Source organism: Pipistrellus hanaki (genome assembly GCF_964339955.1).
Source record: "Pipistrellus hanaki genome assembly, chromosome: 3".
NCBI lineage: Eukaryota > Metazoa > Chordata > Mammalia > Chiroptera > Vespertilionidae > Pipistrellus > Pipistrellus hanaki.
In genome coordinates, this window is record NC_140505.1 from 136,161,929 (window position 1) to 136,180,957 (window position 19,029).

Genomic DNA, 19,029 nt, shown 5'->3' on the forward strand with positions numbered 1-19,029 from the left:
ATGTACTTTTCTATCTACATAAAGATAATTGCTATTTCAGTAAATAACTTGGATATTCTAAATGCAGTCATAATCTTAGTCAAGTTGGATATTATTGGATAAAACCAGCAGTATAGTGAAACTTAATGGCTCTATATGTCCTATTAGTAGGATTATTTTAATAAGCTACCAAAAAGCAATGAATGACTTAGTTTTGGAAGATATATTTGTTTCTAAATAAAATGTGGAAATTAAAAGTAATAATAACAGCCCTGGCTAGTGTGGTTCATTTGGTTGGGCATTGTCCTGTGCACTGAAAGGATGCTAGTTCAATTCCTGCTCAGGGCACATGCCCAGATTGTGGGCTTGATTCCTGGTAGGAGGCGTGCAGGAGGCAGTTGATTGATGTTTTCCTCTCACATTGACGTTTCTCTTTCTCTCTCTCCCTCTCCCTCTTTGTGTCTCTAAAAATCAACACAATATTTTAAAAGGTAATAATAAGAAAAATAACTTATCTATCTATCTATCTATCTATATAAAAGCCTAAGTGACTGGCTGACTGGCCAACTGGCTGGTAGCTATGATGTGACCACCTGAGGGTTAGATGCTCAAGCAGGAGCTGCCAACTGACAGCAACTTTGCAGAGAACCCTCTTGTACTAAGGGACCCATCAGGGGATATCAAAGAGCTGGTTTGGGACTGATCCCCCAGGCCAGGCTGAGGGAGCTCACCTGCCTGAGGGACCCTGCTCACTCTGCAGATGCCCTTTGAACCCCAGCGCTGCCTCAGGTGCATCGGCCGTGGAGGGAATGTGGGAGGTTGGCTCCAGGGCCTGTCCGGCCCATCTTGCCCAGTCCCACCCTGATGGCCACCTTCTAATTAATTTCCTTTCAATGTGCACGAATCTGGGCACCGGGCCTCTAGTTGTAATTATAACATTGTAATAATAATATATACTTGTAGAATGTAAACATTTACAAAAACTTAATCTTTATAGTCTACTCTCATTTTGGTATCTTTAGCTTCTCTCTTCCTTCTGATTCTTTCCCATCATTTTATTAAAATCTCTCTAGCTATCACTCTTCCTTTACTTCCATTCTCTGTGTGTTTCTTAAAAGATTAATCAAGACACTGTTTCCATCTCCCATTAACTCCTCTTCTCATTTTATATTGTATCATTCCACCAATATGTGCACTGTTCTTGCCATTACCATTTCTAACTGATGAATATAATATAAATTTAATTGTTTAAATTAAAAGAAGTAATGAAACTTCCCCATTAAAAAGGATTCATCTATTCTGTTATGATTACATATTCAATATACACATTCCTTTATTGAACATGTAGATATTGAACACTGTAGATGGTGATCCATTGCTGGAGTAGTGCTAAATAGATAGTATATGCCCTCATAGAAATTACATTTTAGTGGGACAAAAAAGCAAATAAACTGCTTAAATGTGCAATATGTAAATGAGATAATTTTATATTGTAATAAATAAAGTACCTCAGAATATCGGGAGAAAGAGAGGCTGTGGGGTGGGTGTCTTTGGATCTGGAGGGCAGAGTGGTCAAGAGGTGCTCTCTGCAGAGATGATCATAAACAGAAGCTCACCAGGCAGAGATGGGAGGAAGAGCCTCAAGGCAGAGCTAAAATTTAGTGTAAGATCTAGATCATGCTTGGCACAAGGGACAGAGGGTAGGCCAACAGGGAACAAAGGGAACAGGGATGTGAACTGAAATCAGAGAGGGGGAACCTTGAGCCTTTTCTCTGGTAAAAAATTTACATTTTACTCTCATATCAATGGGTGTGTAAATTCTGTGAATTTTAAGTAAGGTGTGAGGTGGAGTAATGCGATCCTATTTACATTTTATAAAGATCATTCTGATCCCTATAAGAAAAAGGAAATGCGCCTTATCGATTAGAGCATTTTACCTCAAGGGTTGATTCCTGTACTAGTTTTGGCAGTTGAAATCCATGCTATTCTAATTAACACCAGGTTGGTTTGAATATTACATCATTGTAGAGAAGTGTCCTAAAGAGCCTTTTATATGTCTTGCCTCATATGACCTTTATTTCCACAGAAGTGCCCTAAGCTCAAGAGGAGGACAGCTTTTATCTCCTTTCTGTATAGGATTCTCCGCTTTTCCTTTCCATTTTTCCTTCTTTAGACCAGTTAAGCTTACTCTCTGTTTGTGGAAGGAAATGGTTTTTCTTATAACATAACTATTTTTTAATTCTTGTTTATTTACTATTAAATGCACTTTTAGCATAGGTCAGGAGCGGGAGGGTTTCAGTATCACCCAAAAGTCTACATCTCAGTGTGTCTAAGTGAAACGAACTACGGAAGAGAAGAGTGGGAGGAAGTCTGGGATGTGATTGTCAGTGTGCCACTTTGACAACTTTTCACTTCAGTATCTTTCACTGCCAAGGTTACCATTTCTCAGTTATCCATTTCCCTGGTGCTGTGTGCAGGCTGCTGCTGCTTGGGGAGCAATTTCAAGGTTTCCTTCTCTGTGTGTATTTACCCTGCGGTTTCCTGTTTTGTTTTGTTTTTTCCCCTCAGCATTTGCTGTTAAAAACTTCACTTAAATTTTGTTGATTTTAAGGTGAATGTGACAATCTTGAAAGTGGCGGGAAATTTTAAACTGAGGCCTGGCGGATAGCACGTTGAATGGGAAGTGGATGCCTTCTTCTATGGCTCCCACACAAGATCAGGAAGAAACATGCCATTCAGCCTTTGTTCCTTTGCGTTTTCTTCCTTGATACTACCCCTTTGGCAAAAATCTTCCTTCTCTCAGTGTGATTGTTGTTTTAAAGTCAGAATAAAACTCTCATTACAGATTGGATTTCTCCATTCTTCCTTCTTTTCCAGTTTGCCTTTCTCATCTCCCTTCCCCCTCCTCTTTCTTACATTTTTCTTCTTCTTTGTCCTTTTATGGTTTCATCCTAAAGAAATGACACCCACTTCTTCCTTCTCACATTGACAACTACACAATATATTTGGCTCTAAGGCATCACCAACGTTCAATAAGTACTCATTTACCAGTTATTAAGTTCAACTTTGGGCCAGGCTGTAGGTAGTCACAAATGTATTGGACACAGGCCCTGTGGGATCGTTAGGGATCTTATGTTAGAGTGGAGGATGGAGATAAGTAAATGGGAAATAATAATGCAGTGTGGCAAGTGGCTGTCTTGCATAAAGAAGGGTGCTCAACATGAACTTGGACAAATCCAATAGGAGAAATTCTAACTTGCACTCTAATCAGTGAATATCAGTTAGCATTCTGATGGGGGATGGGGGATGGGGTGGGTGGCTGATATGTTTCAGGTGACATGGAGGTGAGGTATGCTGGAAAGCATTGAGGAAATTTAGTAGAGTTATAATAAAGTGATGGGAAGAACAGCATAAAATCAGATTAGAGACATAATGAATCAAAAACAAACTTTTTAAACCCTGATACAGGTTTTTATACCTTCCTAAGGATTATAGTATTTTCTACCTCTGAATGTAAAGAGGAATCATGTGAAGATTTTAACCTTATGAAGGGTGTCTCATGATCATAGTTTTGTATTTGGCTATAACAGAGAGAATGCATACATTCAGCCAACAGTATTTATCAGGCACTTATGAAGTGCTAAATACTTTTCCACAAATATAGTTGTGGAAAAGGCACATACCAAGCCTGTCTTTTGGTTTCAGAGGATGACAATTGTGGTGGCAGGAAGTCCAGTTAGGAGGCTGTAACCTGTGAAAATTTTGGTGGTCTACAGTATTGCCATAGGGATGGAAATAAGTGCATACATTTAGGAGATATTGAGGAAGTAGTATTAAGAAAAGATGGTAATTGACTGGTCAGGGATGGGATTGGTAAGAGAGAGGAGGCATGGGTCTTTAGAGACCTCCCAATGTTGACCTTCATTCTGCTTCCTCTTTTAGTTTGACAGCCTGGTGACGTTGTGGGTGTTTCCATTTTCATATGTCTAGTTATCTGTTTGAACAGCTGTCAGTTTTGTCATCCCATTTGGTGGGTGCATAGTGGAATGGCAAACACAATGGGTCATTGACCTTGTAGCAGAGACCACTTGCTATGGGAAAATATTATCAAGAATCATGCTAAGCAGCTCTTCTTGTCAGATGAGTTTTGCTAAACTGCTAGTTTTTAAAAGATGATATGTAGTACAATAAAGCTGTAGGGATTGGATGAAGAATAAGAGGCAAGATCATTGGCAAAAAGTGAGAAAATGTAGTGTCGTAACAAAGTTCGTAGTAAGAAGGCTGAGGGGAAACAAAGGTGATGAAAGATTGAAAAATGGGCATTTGTCTAATGAGGGAAGAATTTTATAACAGATTATTTCTCTAAGAGGTTTCCTGATGGCATTTGATCCTGTGTTACTCTGTGGAGAGAGGTTTTTGGAAAAAGTAACACACTCAGATATGCCTCTTGTTAAAAACATGAGGCATATGCCTCTGCTTAAATTTGTTGAACCCAGAATTTAAAAAAATATATATATTTTATGGATTTTTAGAGTTAGAGGAAGGGAGAGAGGAGAGAGAAACATCAATGTGAGGGCAAAACATTAATTGGCTGCTTCCTGCACACTTTCTAACAGGGATCAAACCCACATCCTGGGCATGTGCCTTGACTGGAATCAAACGCAGCAACCTTTTAGTGCACAGGATGACATCCAATCAACTGAGTCACACTGGCCAGGGCTGTTGAACTCAGAATTTTACAAATACATTTGCCCCAATGTTTTTCACTAATACTGCATTAATATTTTCTGGAGCTGGTGCCTCACAGGACACAACTAGGAGAATGCTGGTCTAAGTTATGATCATCATAAGGGTTAACACTTATCGAGCTTTTATTATCTTCTATGCATAATGTTAAACTCTTACATGAATGATTTTATTTAGTCTTCATATCTACAACGCTATGAAGTAGATATTATTATAATCCTCATTTTAGTGACCAAAAAGGATCTTATTAAATAATTTGTCCAAAGTCATATAGTTAGTAGGCAGGAAGCCAAATTTTAAAACAAAACATTTTAATCTAAAATGTTAGGCACCTATCCCTTTGTCCATGGTCTGACATGTTACAAGAACAAGGTCCACACAGGACTTAAGCTGTTGATGCCACTGAAACTCCCTTCATTCACCACATAAATGGGACTGTCCTGTCATGTGCTCAAGGATCAACATGACATCCAAATGATTGAACATTCTCTAACTTCAAAGTTGTTAATTGAAGAACAAGTTCAGAAATCCATACAAGATTACACAATTATAAGCTGGTAAAGCCTGGACTCAAGTCTAGACAGTAAGACTCAAGAGTGAGTCTATGTTCTTTTTTTTAAAATTTTTTTACTGATTAAGGTATAACATATTTGTCCTCATCTCCCCATTCCCACCTTAAACCCCTCCCCACACATACCCCCAACCCCCTGTTGTCTATGACAACTGGTTAGGCTCATATGCATGCACACAAGTCCTTTGGTTGATCTCTCCTCCTTATCTCCACCTTCCCTTACGATGCTCTGAGGTCTGACAGTCTGATCTATGCTTCCTTGTCTCTGGGTCTGTTCTCACTCATCAGTTTATATTGTTCATCATTTCCCCTAGATGAGTGAGATCATGTGGTACTAGAAATACACTTATAGGAACTGAAGATGAGACAAGCAATAATGATTATGCTGAGAGACAAATGAATCAGTCTGTAGTGAGTTTCTTTCTGGGCCAACAGTTCTTTTGAGTCCCAATTTCAATGTCAAACAGTTCCTTATGTGTACATGTCAGCAATGATATTTCAGTTCTAGATGGTGGACAAATGGTGGTAATGCAGGTCTGACCATCTCTGGTTTGGTTCTGGGCATCCTTTAGCAACACACAGCTGCTGTCTGCTGGTATGGCTAGGCGTCGTCAGTGTCTTCCATCTCTGGACTGTTTCTCTTCTGTCTTTATGGCTGGAGTAGTCCTGTCAATTCCTCTCTGTTGCAGGAATCCACATGGTCTTGGAGTTGTTTTTTGAAAATATACAAACATATTCTCCACTAAAAGTTAATAAAGGAATATTTTCTATGTTCTTAATCATACAACGTTGCTTTTTCAGCATCTGAATGAGTGTGCACAAGGCTAGGAAATGTTAACACCCATGTATATTACATATAAATGATATATTGATTTATTATTTTACATATTTATAAGTATGAAAGGCTTCTTTTCAAAACCGTATAGCCACCATTGCTACCACTGAGTCAGATTTTTGGAGCTGGTATAATTGGAAACAAAGGTGGGAGGAGAAAGCTAACTTGGAGAACTCAGGAGGAATCAGGCTAGGTCAGGAACTGACCTCAGAACTCACCTGCAGTAGATCCAAGCCAAGAATGAAATTCTGCAGGTCAAGCACGAATGAAATTGAGAAGGCACTGAGTGACGGACATATGTTTTTATCTCCCTAAAAAACAAATGCATAATGACTACATTTTACATTAGTTTTGCTTTTCTCTTAGCAATGTAGTAATATAGGATTTTAATATTAGATAATTGTGGGTTTGGATTTTTATTTTATTATTAAACATTATCTGAGGCCAATTTCTAAATTTTGTCATTTATAAAGTGGGGATAGTTATACCAACATCTCAAATTTGTTCTGAAGAGCAGTTGAAATAATATTCTATAAAGTGCTAGAGAAAGTAGGTGCTGAACGTTTATTGTAAGCAGCTATGATTTTATAACATTTCTTTGCTTTCCTTAGTTTTGTGTGCTCATCTTGAAAATGTTAAATTGGTACTTTTTTCTATCTGCTTTTCCATTTCCCCCCTACTTCTGATAAGTATAGGAGTTCAACAATATTAAAATATCTACGTATCTCCAGCAGTAGTGATGTATAATGACAAAACTGTTGTACTGGTGACTTTGTTTTTTTTAAAAGCACATTAGGAATAATAGATTTGAAGTGACTTTATTCTGTGCAGAAATTCATCTGGCTCATTTTATCTAAACTGCTTACCCTGACCATTTGACGTGGCACTGAAGGAGGAATATTTAGAAAAAAGTAAAATAAGTCACTATTTGGAGATTATCCAAATAACTGTGCCTTTGATTTTGTGAATAAGGTATGCGTATGGAGAGGAAAATGGTACTATTTCTCACTGATTTAGGCTATTGTTAATTGAATGAAGACAGACTTAGGCAGAATCTCTCTTATCTCAAATGAAGGTTGCTTAGAAAACTTTTTTCCCTCTTCATAGTTTCAATACAGTGGAAAGCATTTTAAATATAATAAATGCAATTTTGTGTAATTTTCAGGAGTTAAATGAGTTAAGGTGTCATGGAAAGCTTTAAACGTGGCATAATTATAATGAAAAAAGCAATGGCTTCATATACTTAAGATTTTTATTATTATTTTCTATTTGCAGGATGAGTAAGGGATACTTACAGAAAGCAACAAAAGGAAAACTGCTAATAATAATATTTATTGTAACCTTGTGGGGGAAAGTCATATCCAGCGCAAACCATCATAAAGGTAAGCTCTTCTGCTTTCTTTCTCAGCTGCCTGTAGCAGATGGCTTCCTTCAACACTGACCGTTATGTTCCATCTTCACTGGGATATTAATTTTACTGGATATGGGCCCCCCTGGCAATTCTCTGTAAGTAAAAAAACCTGCAGAGATAGCTATCCTTATTATGGCTTTGATAGGGGGAGCATGACCATTTAAATGCTTCTGGGATAGTTGCCATTTCTGCAAATTGTGTTCAAAGAGGATGGAATTGTGACTCAGACTTTCACATCATTTACAACTTAAAGAGAGTGATGATGGAATGTCAGGTTGACACGTAATAAAGATGAGCTTCAGGTTATAGTCATCCTCATCATGAAAGCATCTTTAATGATATGTGTCTTAACAATTTGCATATATGAAAATTTTCCATCAGTGCATTTTGTGAGTCACACTTCTTCGTGCCAGGGTACCTTCATCACCACCATTTGGACTCTCCATCTAGTCTGAAACTTAGCTGCCTGATTCTGCTATAGAACAGAGTGAGAATATTTGTTTCATACATGTTTTAAGCTTGACAGCTCAAAATTACATCCTGTCTGTTCTCTTTCCTGGGCTTAAGACTTGATATAATGAGTAACTACCTCTTTCCAAATGAATGAAAATGGGGCTATTTCTGAGCTGTCCCTACATAATCATGTATTTATAATCTGAGAAGTCAATTTAGATTTTTCTCTGAAATATGATTTTACAGTTTAATTATCTTAATTTAGCCTCTGTAAATTCTAGAGGCTAGCAACTTACTTTCTGATTTTGTTTTGGGGTGAAAGGGGAGTTAAGACCACCTTGAATTCTGTAACACTTAAATTAGTTACACGTGTGCATTTAATTAGCATTACATGGAACATTCACAGCAGGGAAAGGAAAGATGTGGCATGAAGGAGTGATGTTTATCAGACAAAATCTTTTCTCCCTGTGTGTGTTTAAAACTAGAGCCATCTTTCTAAATATGAATTTCATGAGGAGGTCTTTCATATTTCATAACCCTGTTTTTGTGCCACTGTGTGTGTTTATTATATATATTTTAGAGTTTTCTTTAATACTACACACTGATTCACATATCACACTTTAAATTCTCTTTAATAATTGATATTAATAAAAGATGTTGAGCGTCCTAGAACATTATTCCCTGTGCCTCAAAAATGGCAACATTGAACCAAACTTAAGGACAAAATAGCGTTAAGTACTCACCTTTAAAAAGAGTTGAAAACCATTGGGGCCAGCCCCCCTGTCTTGGTCTTATCTAGAGAAAACATGTCATCCTTACTATCTGCAGGACTATAATTCTATTTTGTAAATTCAATAACAACCAAAAATTAAGCAACATGCTATTTGGAGATATATATGTACTTCCCTTCCCAGCTTATAAAAAAAATAGGTGATTGAAGATGGGGAGACTCACGGGAACTGTGGCATCAGCCTGGTGAAGCAAGGGTTTGTGAGAAAGATGCTTTGCATCTGCAAAGCCAAGTGATAGGGTCTCTAAGAGAATCACGCATGAGGACTACCCTGCAGTGACTAATACACGCACTTTTTTAAGGCTACTTTTGATAATTTTTAAGTTGTGTTATGGCCTATGATAACTCTGAAACTAAGGTTTCCCCTTACTTTTTGCCAAGAAAATACTTCTTGGACATAAGAGATTACACATCTCAGAAAACCTACTTAAAGTGCCAAACCCAGTACATTATAGAATTTTGTGCCCTTTTGGTGTTTCATTCTCACCTTATCACTGATGTTTTGGATGAAGGTTTGAGAACAGATTTCTCTGTATTTTCCTTTTTCCTCATTTCCCTCTTCCTTCCTTCCTTTCTTTTATATTTTCCACACAAAATGCCCCGTTAGTATAATGTATTTTACATTTTAAATAAGAAGTGAAATGTGTATGTGCACTTCAGGAATGTTCATAAAACTAACACCAGTGTGCTCACCACCCAATTGAGAAATGTAACATTTCTAATACTCTTGAAGCTGGCTGTGTCTGCCACTCGGATTTCATTCCTTTGCCTCTTCCCCAAGATAATCACTGTTTTAAATTTTGCGATTACAATTCCTTTGTTTTTGATTTCACCATGTACTTATATATCTCCAAATGGCATGTTGCTTAATTTTTGGTTGTTATTGAATTTATGTAATAGCATTATATTGTATTTTTCTGTAATTTTCTATTTTGCCAGACAATATATTTGCGGCATTTATTACAGTTGATGGCATGTAGCTATAGTTTATTATTTTTTTTAATGTTGAACCATATTTTATTGTATGAAGTCACCACAATTTATGTATTTATTTTCCAATATATAAGCATTCCGTGTTCTATTTTCTTGCCATTTTGACCGATATTTCTATGAACAATCTTGTACTCCTGGTGCATGTGCACAAGGCTCTGTCTCAAGCACATTCTGAGGAGCACGATTTTATGAAGTTTTTGTATTTTCTTTCTGGTGAATCTCATTCATGATACTTTATTTATTTTAGGATTTGTGATTTTTAAAAATGTTGTGAGCTTATGTTCATTGTAATCGTATTGATGAGAATTTTAAAGGCCCCTGCTTAGGATACATTCTTCCAGAGATGGTTTGCATATACCAAGTGCCTTAGGTGAGGGTCCCTAGAAGCAGAAATTCTTGTTTATATTATTCATTGAAAGAGTGCTCCCGGGAGAGCAGCAAGACAGAGCAGGAGATAAAAATTAAGCAAAATAGAGTCTCAGCTGGAGAACAGCCTGGTCAGGTCCTGGGAGGCTCTGAAACATGATTTGCTCCACAGAATTGGTCTGTCCTTGAGGTGAGATGGACAGCCTCTTCTATCCTTGTGTCCATTGGCTATGGATCTATTATCCATGGTATGGAGGGGCTTTCTTGGGGAAGAGGCAGAGGGTGAGCCTCCAAAGAAGGGAGGGGCTTTGAATAGTAATCTAACATTTACAGCAAATGGAAGACAGGTGCACAGTTGATAGAAATTAAGCAAAATAGAGTCTCAGCTGGTAATGAACCAGCCTATAGTCCTGTGCAGTCTCCTCCTTGTACCCCTTCAGATCTGCTTGCTTCTCAGTTAAGTTTACTCCATCCAGCCCTGGCCAGTGTTACTTAGTTGATTGAGCGTCCTTCCTGCCCTGAAAAGTTGCCTATTTGATTCCCATCAGGGCACTTGCCCGGGTTTCTGGTTCAATCCCCAGTAGGGGTCATGAAGGAGGCAGCCAACCAATGATTTTGCATCAATGTTTCTCTCTCCCGTTTCCTTCCTCTCTCTCTAAAATAAATAAAAACATGTTTGTTTGTTTTCTAAGTTCACTCCATCCTGGCAAAGCTTATAAAAGATTCTGGTTGGTTAAAATTTCCAAGAAACTGAACTTGAGCAAAAGTGGGGCCCCCACTAATGTACTTTGTACCAGGGCCACTACCAATGCTCATTGTCTGCTCACGCCCCTAGACATTTTAGGTTCCCCTCTTCTCCAGCTAGCACTTCTGCTCATTAAAGAGGCTTGCCTCATGTTTTATCAGATCACATACCTGAGGGTTCTGAACCCTGAATTATTACACTCTTAAGCTGTGGTTATTGTACAAACACATTTGTAATCGTACTAGAGGCCCACACATGGATTTATGCACTGGTGGGGTCCATGGGCCTGGCCTGTGGGGATCAGGCCCAAACCAGCTCTCCAACATCCCCCGAGGGGTCCTGGATTGTGAGAGGGTGGTTCTCAGGTGATGTACCCCAGAATCCGGCTCCCTCCTCTCTGGTTCCAGGTGTGTTACCTGAGAACCACTGCTGCCAAGGGACCACAGCTTTGCAGCTCCTGCTTTGAGTGTCTTCCTCCTGGTGGTCAGTGCACTCCATAGCTACTGACTAGTTTGCCAGTAGGCTGGTTGGCTGGTTGGCTGGTCACTTAGGCTTTTATATATATAGATTTAGTCACAGTGATGTCAAGAAATGCCCAATGGATCATCTGAGAGCCTAACATAGTCTTACCCATCCCAGTATACAGGAGATACCCTCTACATCATGATCATCATGGTCCTTACCCCAACAGTATCTAACTCCTTTCTTTTTCACTGTCTGTGGGGCTGAGTAGTAGCAGCTGTAGCTTTGTGTGCAGCAGGACTCTTACTCTTGTCTCCGGTAAAAGCATCTTCTTTCTGAGAAGCAGTACTTCTAGACTCACAGGTTTTATTTGTAGTTTTCATAAGGAATATTTTAGATTGGATAATTCTGATGAAATATTTGTTTTATTTAATAATTTTTGAGTACCTACAATAAGGGCTTAGAGTATAGCAGAACATAAAGGAAGCAAAATCTTTGTCTTCATGGAGTTTTTGTCTAAAAGGTGGGAAGTTAGACATTTTGATTAATGAAAACAAAAATAAAAGTTTTCTGTGAAAATGCTATGGAAAAAAATAAGGAAATAAAGAGGTATAGGAAGTATTCAAGAGGAATTATAATTTTCAATAAAATCTTATAGTAAGACCTAAAGTTTTCAATAGATACAGATATGAATATATTTGGGGGAAGGATATTTCAGGCCCAGCAGCAATAAGTATGAATGCTTTCAAGTAGAAGCATCCTTGCAGACAAGGAGAAATGGTAAGAAGAGTGGTGTGAATAGAACAGAGCATGCCAGAAAGAGAGTAAGACATTAGGTCATTACAAAACAGGTTAATATAGGAGAATAAAAAAATAGAATAGATAGCTCATCAAAACACCGGTGTAATAGCTTTATGCTCTCAAAAGCAACCCAATGCAGTAGTATTGTGTTATTCTGATTTTTAAACATGATATAGAAACACTGGTAGAAATCTAGAGTATTTGGATTTGAAAAATGAGAAATCTAAAAATCAGAAAATGTCACCTGCTTAATAAAATCCTCTGAGCTTTGGGGACTAAAATATTCCTCACACAGATGAATTATGATAGTTTACTGCTCAAACCACCACAGAGATTCAGTCCTGAATTATCAAAATTGTTTTGAGCCGGGCGTTTTATGGGGTCAGTGATTAACTCAGAGGAGTGTGACAGCCAGTCAGAAAGTATAAGCAGTATTCCCTCCCTTGGAAGCAATTACATTAGATACAGCTTCAGATTCTGTGGATCAGAGAGAAAACCTTTGAGTTTAGGACTCCAAGTTCTCAACAGAAAATATAGTCATTAATCTTAGAAGGTTGATCTGTTTTCTTGCCCTTTTCTTCCTCTACCCATTAGCCATCATTGGATATTTGGGTTGGAAAAGAATCTGTATTTATTGTGAAAGACCTATTATAAACAGGTGAAAATTATATACAAAGAGAAAAAGAATAAAAGTTCTTCGATTAGCTGAAATCGAATATGTTACCCTTGTCATATAAGGTTAATACTAATCTGAGTTAGACATTTTGATTAAATTGAAATTTTTTTCAAAGAAAAACTAAATTTAAAATAGAAATGATTTTTAGTTCAAAGGCTAATGATAGAGCAGCCATTTAAAAATTTTTTTTTTTGGTTGCTTTTCATTTGTTTTTTGGTTCACTTGGTAATTTACTCATTTATCCAACCAACTACCCAGTAACCAAAATATGTATTGTCTGTTAAGTGTTGGATGTTAGGTCCAGTTCTGGAGATATTAAAGTGACCAAAAGCAACACAATCCATGCCCTGTGGAGCTTACAGTATAATTGGGAAGGAAAAACATTAATGTGATCGTCAGACAAATAAATATTTGCTCAATAAAGTGCTGTAAAGATAACATTTCAGGATAAGAATATATAAATTGTAAAATAGATGTGGAGCACATGTGTCAAACACAAGGCCCGCGGGCCAAATCCAGCCCGCCAGGCCTTGCAATGTGGCCCGCACCGCGCTGTCATCACTGCACTCCGCTGTCAGTTTATGACATTGTCAGTTTATGACTGTTCAGTAAACCATTCGGCCCGCGATTTAGGCTGGATTTTAGATTTTGGCCCCTTCTCTGAGTTCGACACCCCTAATGTGGAGGAATCAGGAAAATCTCTTCTAGAGAAGGGACCTTTGAACTGAGATCTGAATGAGGAGTGGAATTTAAGTAGTCAGAATGCTCTGGAGCTAAGAGCAGTCACTGTCTGGAGGGTAAACAGCAAGGATTGTGGCACACGATTTGCAGGGAGAGGGGGCTGGGCAGATCCTCTGTGGCCATATTCAAAATGCTTGTTCTCTTACAGTTAAAATTGTTTGATCCAGCCGAAACTGGTTTGGCTCAGTGGTAGAGCGTCGGTCTGCGGACTGAGGGGTCCCAGGTTCGATTCCGGTCAAGGGCATGTACCTTGGTTGCGGGCACATCCCCGGTAGGGGGTGTGCAAGAGGCAGCTGGTCCATGTTTCTCTCTCATCGACGTTTCTAGCTCTCTCTCTCTCTCCCTTCTTCTCTGTAAAATATCAATAAAATATATTTAAAAAAAATTGTTTGATCCAATTTAGCTATGGTATTACTAGGGTTCTCTTGGGCTGGTTTATAGCTGATTATTATGTGTATTACAATTTAAGAACTTTGGCTTATAATTTATATTGTTTTAAGCATCTTGTTTATGAAAACAATCATATTAATGGCCCGAGAGAAAGAAAAAATGGCCATAACATAAATTGACTCAATCTTGGACTTTTGACAAAATATCTTATGACATAGTTTATTAAATTTTCAAAGTAATACATATTTATTTGAGAATTTTGTTAAGAAAGAGAAATGTCAAGAAGAGAAATCAAGTCAACCATAATTTTTCCACATAAAAATTATCAGATGGCATCTGGAGATCTAATTTATGAGCATATTAAACATATTAGGGATCTTGGTGTTCATGTGCTTATTTAATTATTCATACATTTATGGAGATAGACTAGGCATGTGAGAGAGTGTGCTGCTCTGAGCTGGTGATTCGGCTTTAAATTATGCAGGTCAAATTTCTTTTATTCTTCCATATCTTAATTTTTCTTCTTTTTATTTTAAGACTAAAGGCCCAGTCTTAAAATAAGACTCCTGTACCAGTGGGGTCCCTTGACCTGGCCTGCAGGGATTGGGCTGAAACCAGCTCTCTGACATCCCCTGAGGGGTTCCCAGATTGCAAGGGGGCACAGGCCAGGCTGAAGAACTCTACCTGTGCACAATTGGGGATGGGGAAGGACTGCGAGAGGTCTGTAGGGTGGTACGGCCCATCTTGCCCAGTCTCTATCAGCAGGACCCCAGCAGCAAGCTAATCTCCCAGTTGGAGCACCTGCCCCCTGGTGTTCAGTGTGCGTCATAGTGACTGGTCGAATGGTCAAACAGTCAGACACTTTGCATATTAGGCTTTTATTATATAGGATATCTCATGCTTACAGGATAGTGCATGAAACCCATATGTATACTCAAAAGGATATTTATAAGGCAAACAACTGTGCAACTATCAACCAGGATAAGAAATAGAATACTGTCAGCCCCTCAAGCTCTTTATGAGTCTCAGATGATTACAACCTTTCCTCCCACAGAGGTACTTCTTCCCTGTCTTGCTATGCCTAAATACTAGATATTATTTTGTCTTTTTTATTTTGTAAAAATGGAATCTTATTATGGGCATTCTTTTCAGTGTGATTTGCCTTTTACCATTGACATTTTCTCCTGAGATTCACCCGTGTTGTCATATAGGATTGTATTGTAGGAATATACTGTTATGTATTTATCTTTTGTTGTTGATGAATTTGGGTCTTTCCAGCTGTTGGTTGTTAATTGACAAAGCTGCTGTGGATATTATTTTACATGTATTTTCATTCACATGTGCAAAATTTCCCCAGGGTACATTTCTCTTGCACTATGTTCCCCCTCGGGGGATGTCCGGACATCCCTCTCGCAATCCGGGACCCCTCACTCTTTACCGCCCACTTGCTTACTCCTTACTGCTTGGCTTGCTGCTCCTTAGCACTGCCACGGAGGTTGGAGAGGCTGCTGCCACTGCCACTGCACTCACCAGCTATGAACCCTGCTTCTTGCTGAGCAGTGTTCTTGCTGTGGGAGTGCACTGATTACCAGGGGGAAGCTTCTGCATTGAGCATCTTCCCCCTGGTGGACAGTGCACGTCATAGCAACAAGTTGTTCTGGTCATCTGGTCATATTGCCACAAGCATTGCTGGGCATATATATATATATATATATATATATATATATATATATACACTCTTATGACTGATCCTCATCACCTAGCAAAAATTAAAGGAAATAAAAGAATTGGATTTATTTAACTTAGAGTAGAATTTGCTAATACTTGTTTACTCAGAGCTGTTTTTCTCAACCATTTTTTTTTTTCATTTTTATTCTCTAGGGAGCTTTTTAGATATTTTTTCCTAGTTGATCTCCTTTCTCTTGAAATTTCAATACCACAAATATACTGTATATCTCTTTTTAAAAACATATATTTTATTGATATTTTTTTACAAAGAGGAAGGGAGAGGGATAGAGAGCTAGAAACATCAATGAGAGAGAAACGTCGACCAGCTGCCTCCTGCACACCCCCTCCCAGGAATGTGCCCACAACCAATGCACATGCCCTTGGCCTGAATCGAACCTGGGACTTTTCAGTCCCCAGGCAGATGCTCCATCCACTGAGCCAAACCGGTTTTGACTACTGTATATTTCTTAATGTGCTTATGTTTCTGGGATTTATAGATAAAGAGAATGAGATTTTTTTTTTTTTCATTTCCCATTAACCAATTTTCATCCCTTTAGGGGATGATATCACTCTTGTGGAAGATGTATGAATCATAGATGACTTTTGTTACTCCATAGTACCAGTGTTTTGGTAATACCATTCTTTTCCTACCATTAATCATCAGTTAGAAAAGTCCCTAATAACATAGCAAGATAACAGACCTTAAGGACTTAGAGGAATTAATATAATCCACTAGATCAATAATCTAATTTTAATGAGTTCACATGACAAAATACTACTAAAAGCACTATCAATCCATATTTTGAAAAAAAAAACAACAACAAAACAACATAGAGCACAGATTGGGCCCCTTTTAGAAGTATGAAATTTCAGATAAAGAACAACAAAGTCAATCTTGAAAAATGGCAATTTTGGGCTAATGTGTAATAAAATCCTGGAGTGTCTTCACAGGTACTCTCATTGCATATTTGGTATATCAGATGGACAAGCAATTTTTCTGTTATTATTAATGTCTGGTAAATATTGTTGTGACTTGACCTCCCATAATTCTTAACATACTTTCTTCAAATTATTATGATTTGGGGCTCAATTTTTCTTTTGACCTTCACTTCTAGCAGCATTTTTCTAAATTATTAGGTTCAAGTTCAAAAATACCTTTGAAAGATGAATGAAAATTGTTCTAATATTTCTACCAAGGTGATATAGCATTTTTGTTTATAAAAAAGAGTTCTTAAGATTTTGAGAACTCTGTACTCTGATAAATAATATCACAACCCCAAAACAATTCAAGTAAGAAAACTGTGAAGAAAAAATGATCTTAAATGTATTGTTAATATAAGGTTGACTTGATTAGAACTGTTGTCTTGTATTATGTAATTTGAATATTATTTCGGTTAAAAGTGAAACTTGATTTGTGATTAAATGAGAACTTTAGTTACAATCTAAAATAACAGCCTGGTCAAAGACAGCTCTGAGAATGATAGTCACGTTTTTTTTTCACGGAGGTATTTAACTTTTTTCTGTAAAAATATGAAGAGATTTTAACAACTGTTAAAGCAGTGAACGTTCTGCAATTTCACAATTCAAGCTGTTACTCTAGAAAAACTAACGGCTCAGTTCATCTCCCAGGGGCATTTCATCAAGCAAGTTATTTTGTGATCATAGCTTGCAGTTATCCTTTCCTTCTAACTTCCCACACAGATTTTCTCCTGTTTCTCTGAGCTGCTGTTCAACCACCCACACTTTCTCTTCCATGCAAGTCCTTTGCTCATTTATAACATGCCATCTCCTACTTCCACCGACCCTCTCAGGCTGACACATATTTTTGCACTTTCTAGTAACTTTATCTTTTCAACATTCAAGATGGACTTGTCTCTATTATTTCTTCTACTGTTAGTATTATACATATGTGCACATGTTTTGTCCTTATCTGTGTGTGAAAAAGTAAGCTTTAATTACATACTCATTGTGTTCACTTTTATTACACAAGTGTGTGGTTTGTTTGTTTTTATATTCTTTGGGATTTCATTTTTTATTTATTTTCTTTATTGATTAAGGTATTACATATGTGGCCTTATTTTTAAGTTGATGAGTTCCTTGAGAGCAAAAAGATCTAGTGTATTTTGATGGTTTCTTGGTGCTGAAGTAGTATTTGCTTATGATAAATGCTCAACACATATTTGTTGAATAAATGAATCATAAATAAATTACCAGGAAAAAGAATATTTGAATGGAAAGAAAGCAATGATAATTTGATATTATTTCTTAAAGTTGATTGTATTTGATATTTGACATGTATAAATTACTTTGGAAAATCCCATTATATGTGAAATATATCATCTAAATGTATATGAAAAAGATGCTTTGCCTATCTTTGATCTCAGTGTCTTCCAGTGCTAGCATTCTAGAGAAGTATTTGTTAAAGTGTTTCATAACAATATTTGTTAAACAAGAACAACATTAAGGGTGATTTTATGAAAATAATATATATTTTGAGACATTTACAAAGTTAGAAAATAATACATAGGCTATAATTATTATACAAATAGCCTAATGATTTAATAAATCTTCTTTTAATGAGGTTGTACTTGAATTCCATTTCTTTTTATAACTCCTGTGCAATTTGTTTCAAATCAGGAAAAAAATTTGTTCAGTTGATTGATTTTCTCAGTGAACTAGTTATAATTTGAAAATACATTATAAAAGAGCTTGATTCCTTTTCGACTAACAGGTAGCACTCACTTTCCTTAAAATACTCCCACAGGTACACATTTGCAAAAGCACATTAATTTCATGTATGGGAAAATAATTAAGGGGCTGATTATTATTTGTATTATATCATAAATTGTTCCCTAAATGAGTCAAAATTTAATTGTATTTCCTAAGAAATACCTTTTAAAACTATCAATATTTATAAAAGTATTATCAGTAAAATTAAAATTTCTGTATACAGAAGAAACTAAAATAACTTACATTTTATGACTCTTCAAAAGAAACTTCATGTGAAGTATCATTTTTTTAAAATCTCTACAGCAAGCCAGTGTAGAAAAATGAGCACCTGTTATTTCTACTTTACAGATAAAGAAACTAAAATAGGTAATAGTTTCACCCAAGGGCATTCAGCTTGAATCCTAAATTCTCCTGACTACAAATTGCCTTTTCTTTTCACCACTCTGATCAGATAAGTATCTTAAATACTAATTCAAGTTAGTCTTTCTGTTTTTTATCCTACAAATGCAGTTTCCCATATTCATGAACTTGTACAGGGGTGGGCAAAAGTAGGTTTACAGTTTGTATGGAAAATAACACAATAGTTAATAAATAATAATACAAATTAAACTG

General features: G+C 37.0%; 1 protein-coding gene across 5 annotated transcripts in view; it reads left to right on the forward strand.

The window, feature by feature from the left end:
• The window catches only part of TAFA2 (TAFA chemokine like family member 2), a 430,981-nt gene that overhangs the window by 293,923 nt on the left and 118,029 nt on the right, over positions 1–19,029 (forward strand). For all 5 annotated transcript variants that reach the window (XM_084877624.1, XM_084877621.1, XM_084877622.1 and 2 more), the window contains one exon: positions 7,407–7,513. In XM_084877624.1, coding sequence (XP_084733750.1) covers positions 7,408–7,513 — 106 coding nt within the window. In that variant the 5' untranslated portion in view covers position 7,407. The remainder of the gene's footprint in view (positions 1–7,406; positions 7,514–19,029) is intronic.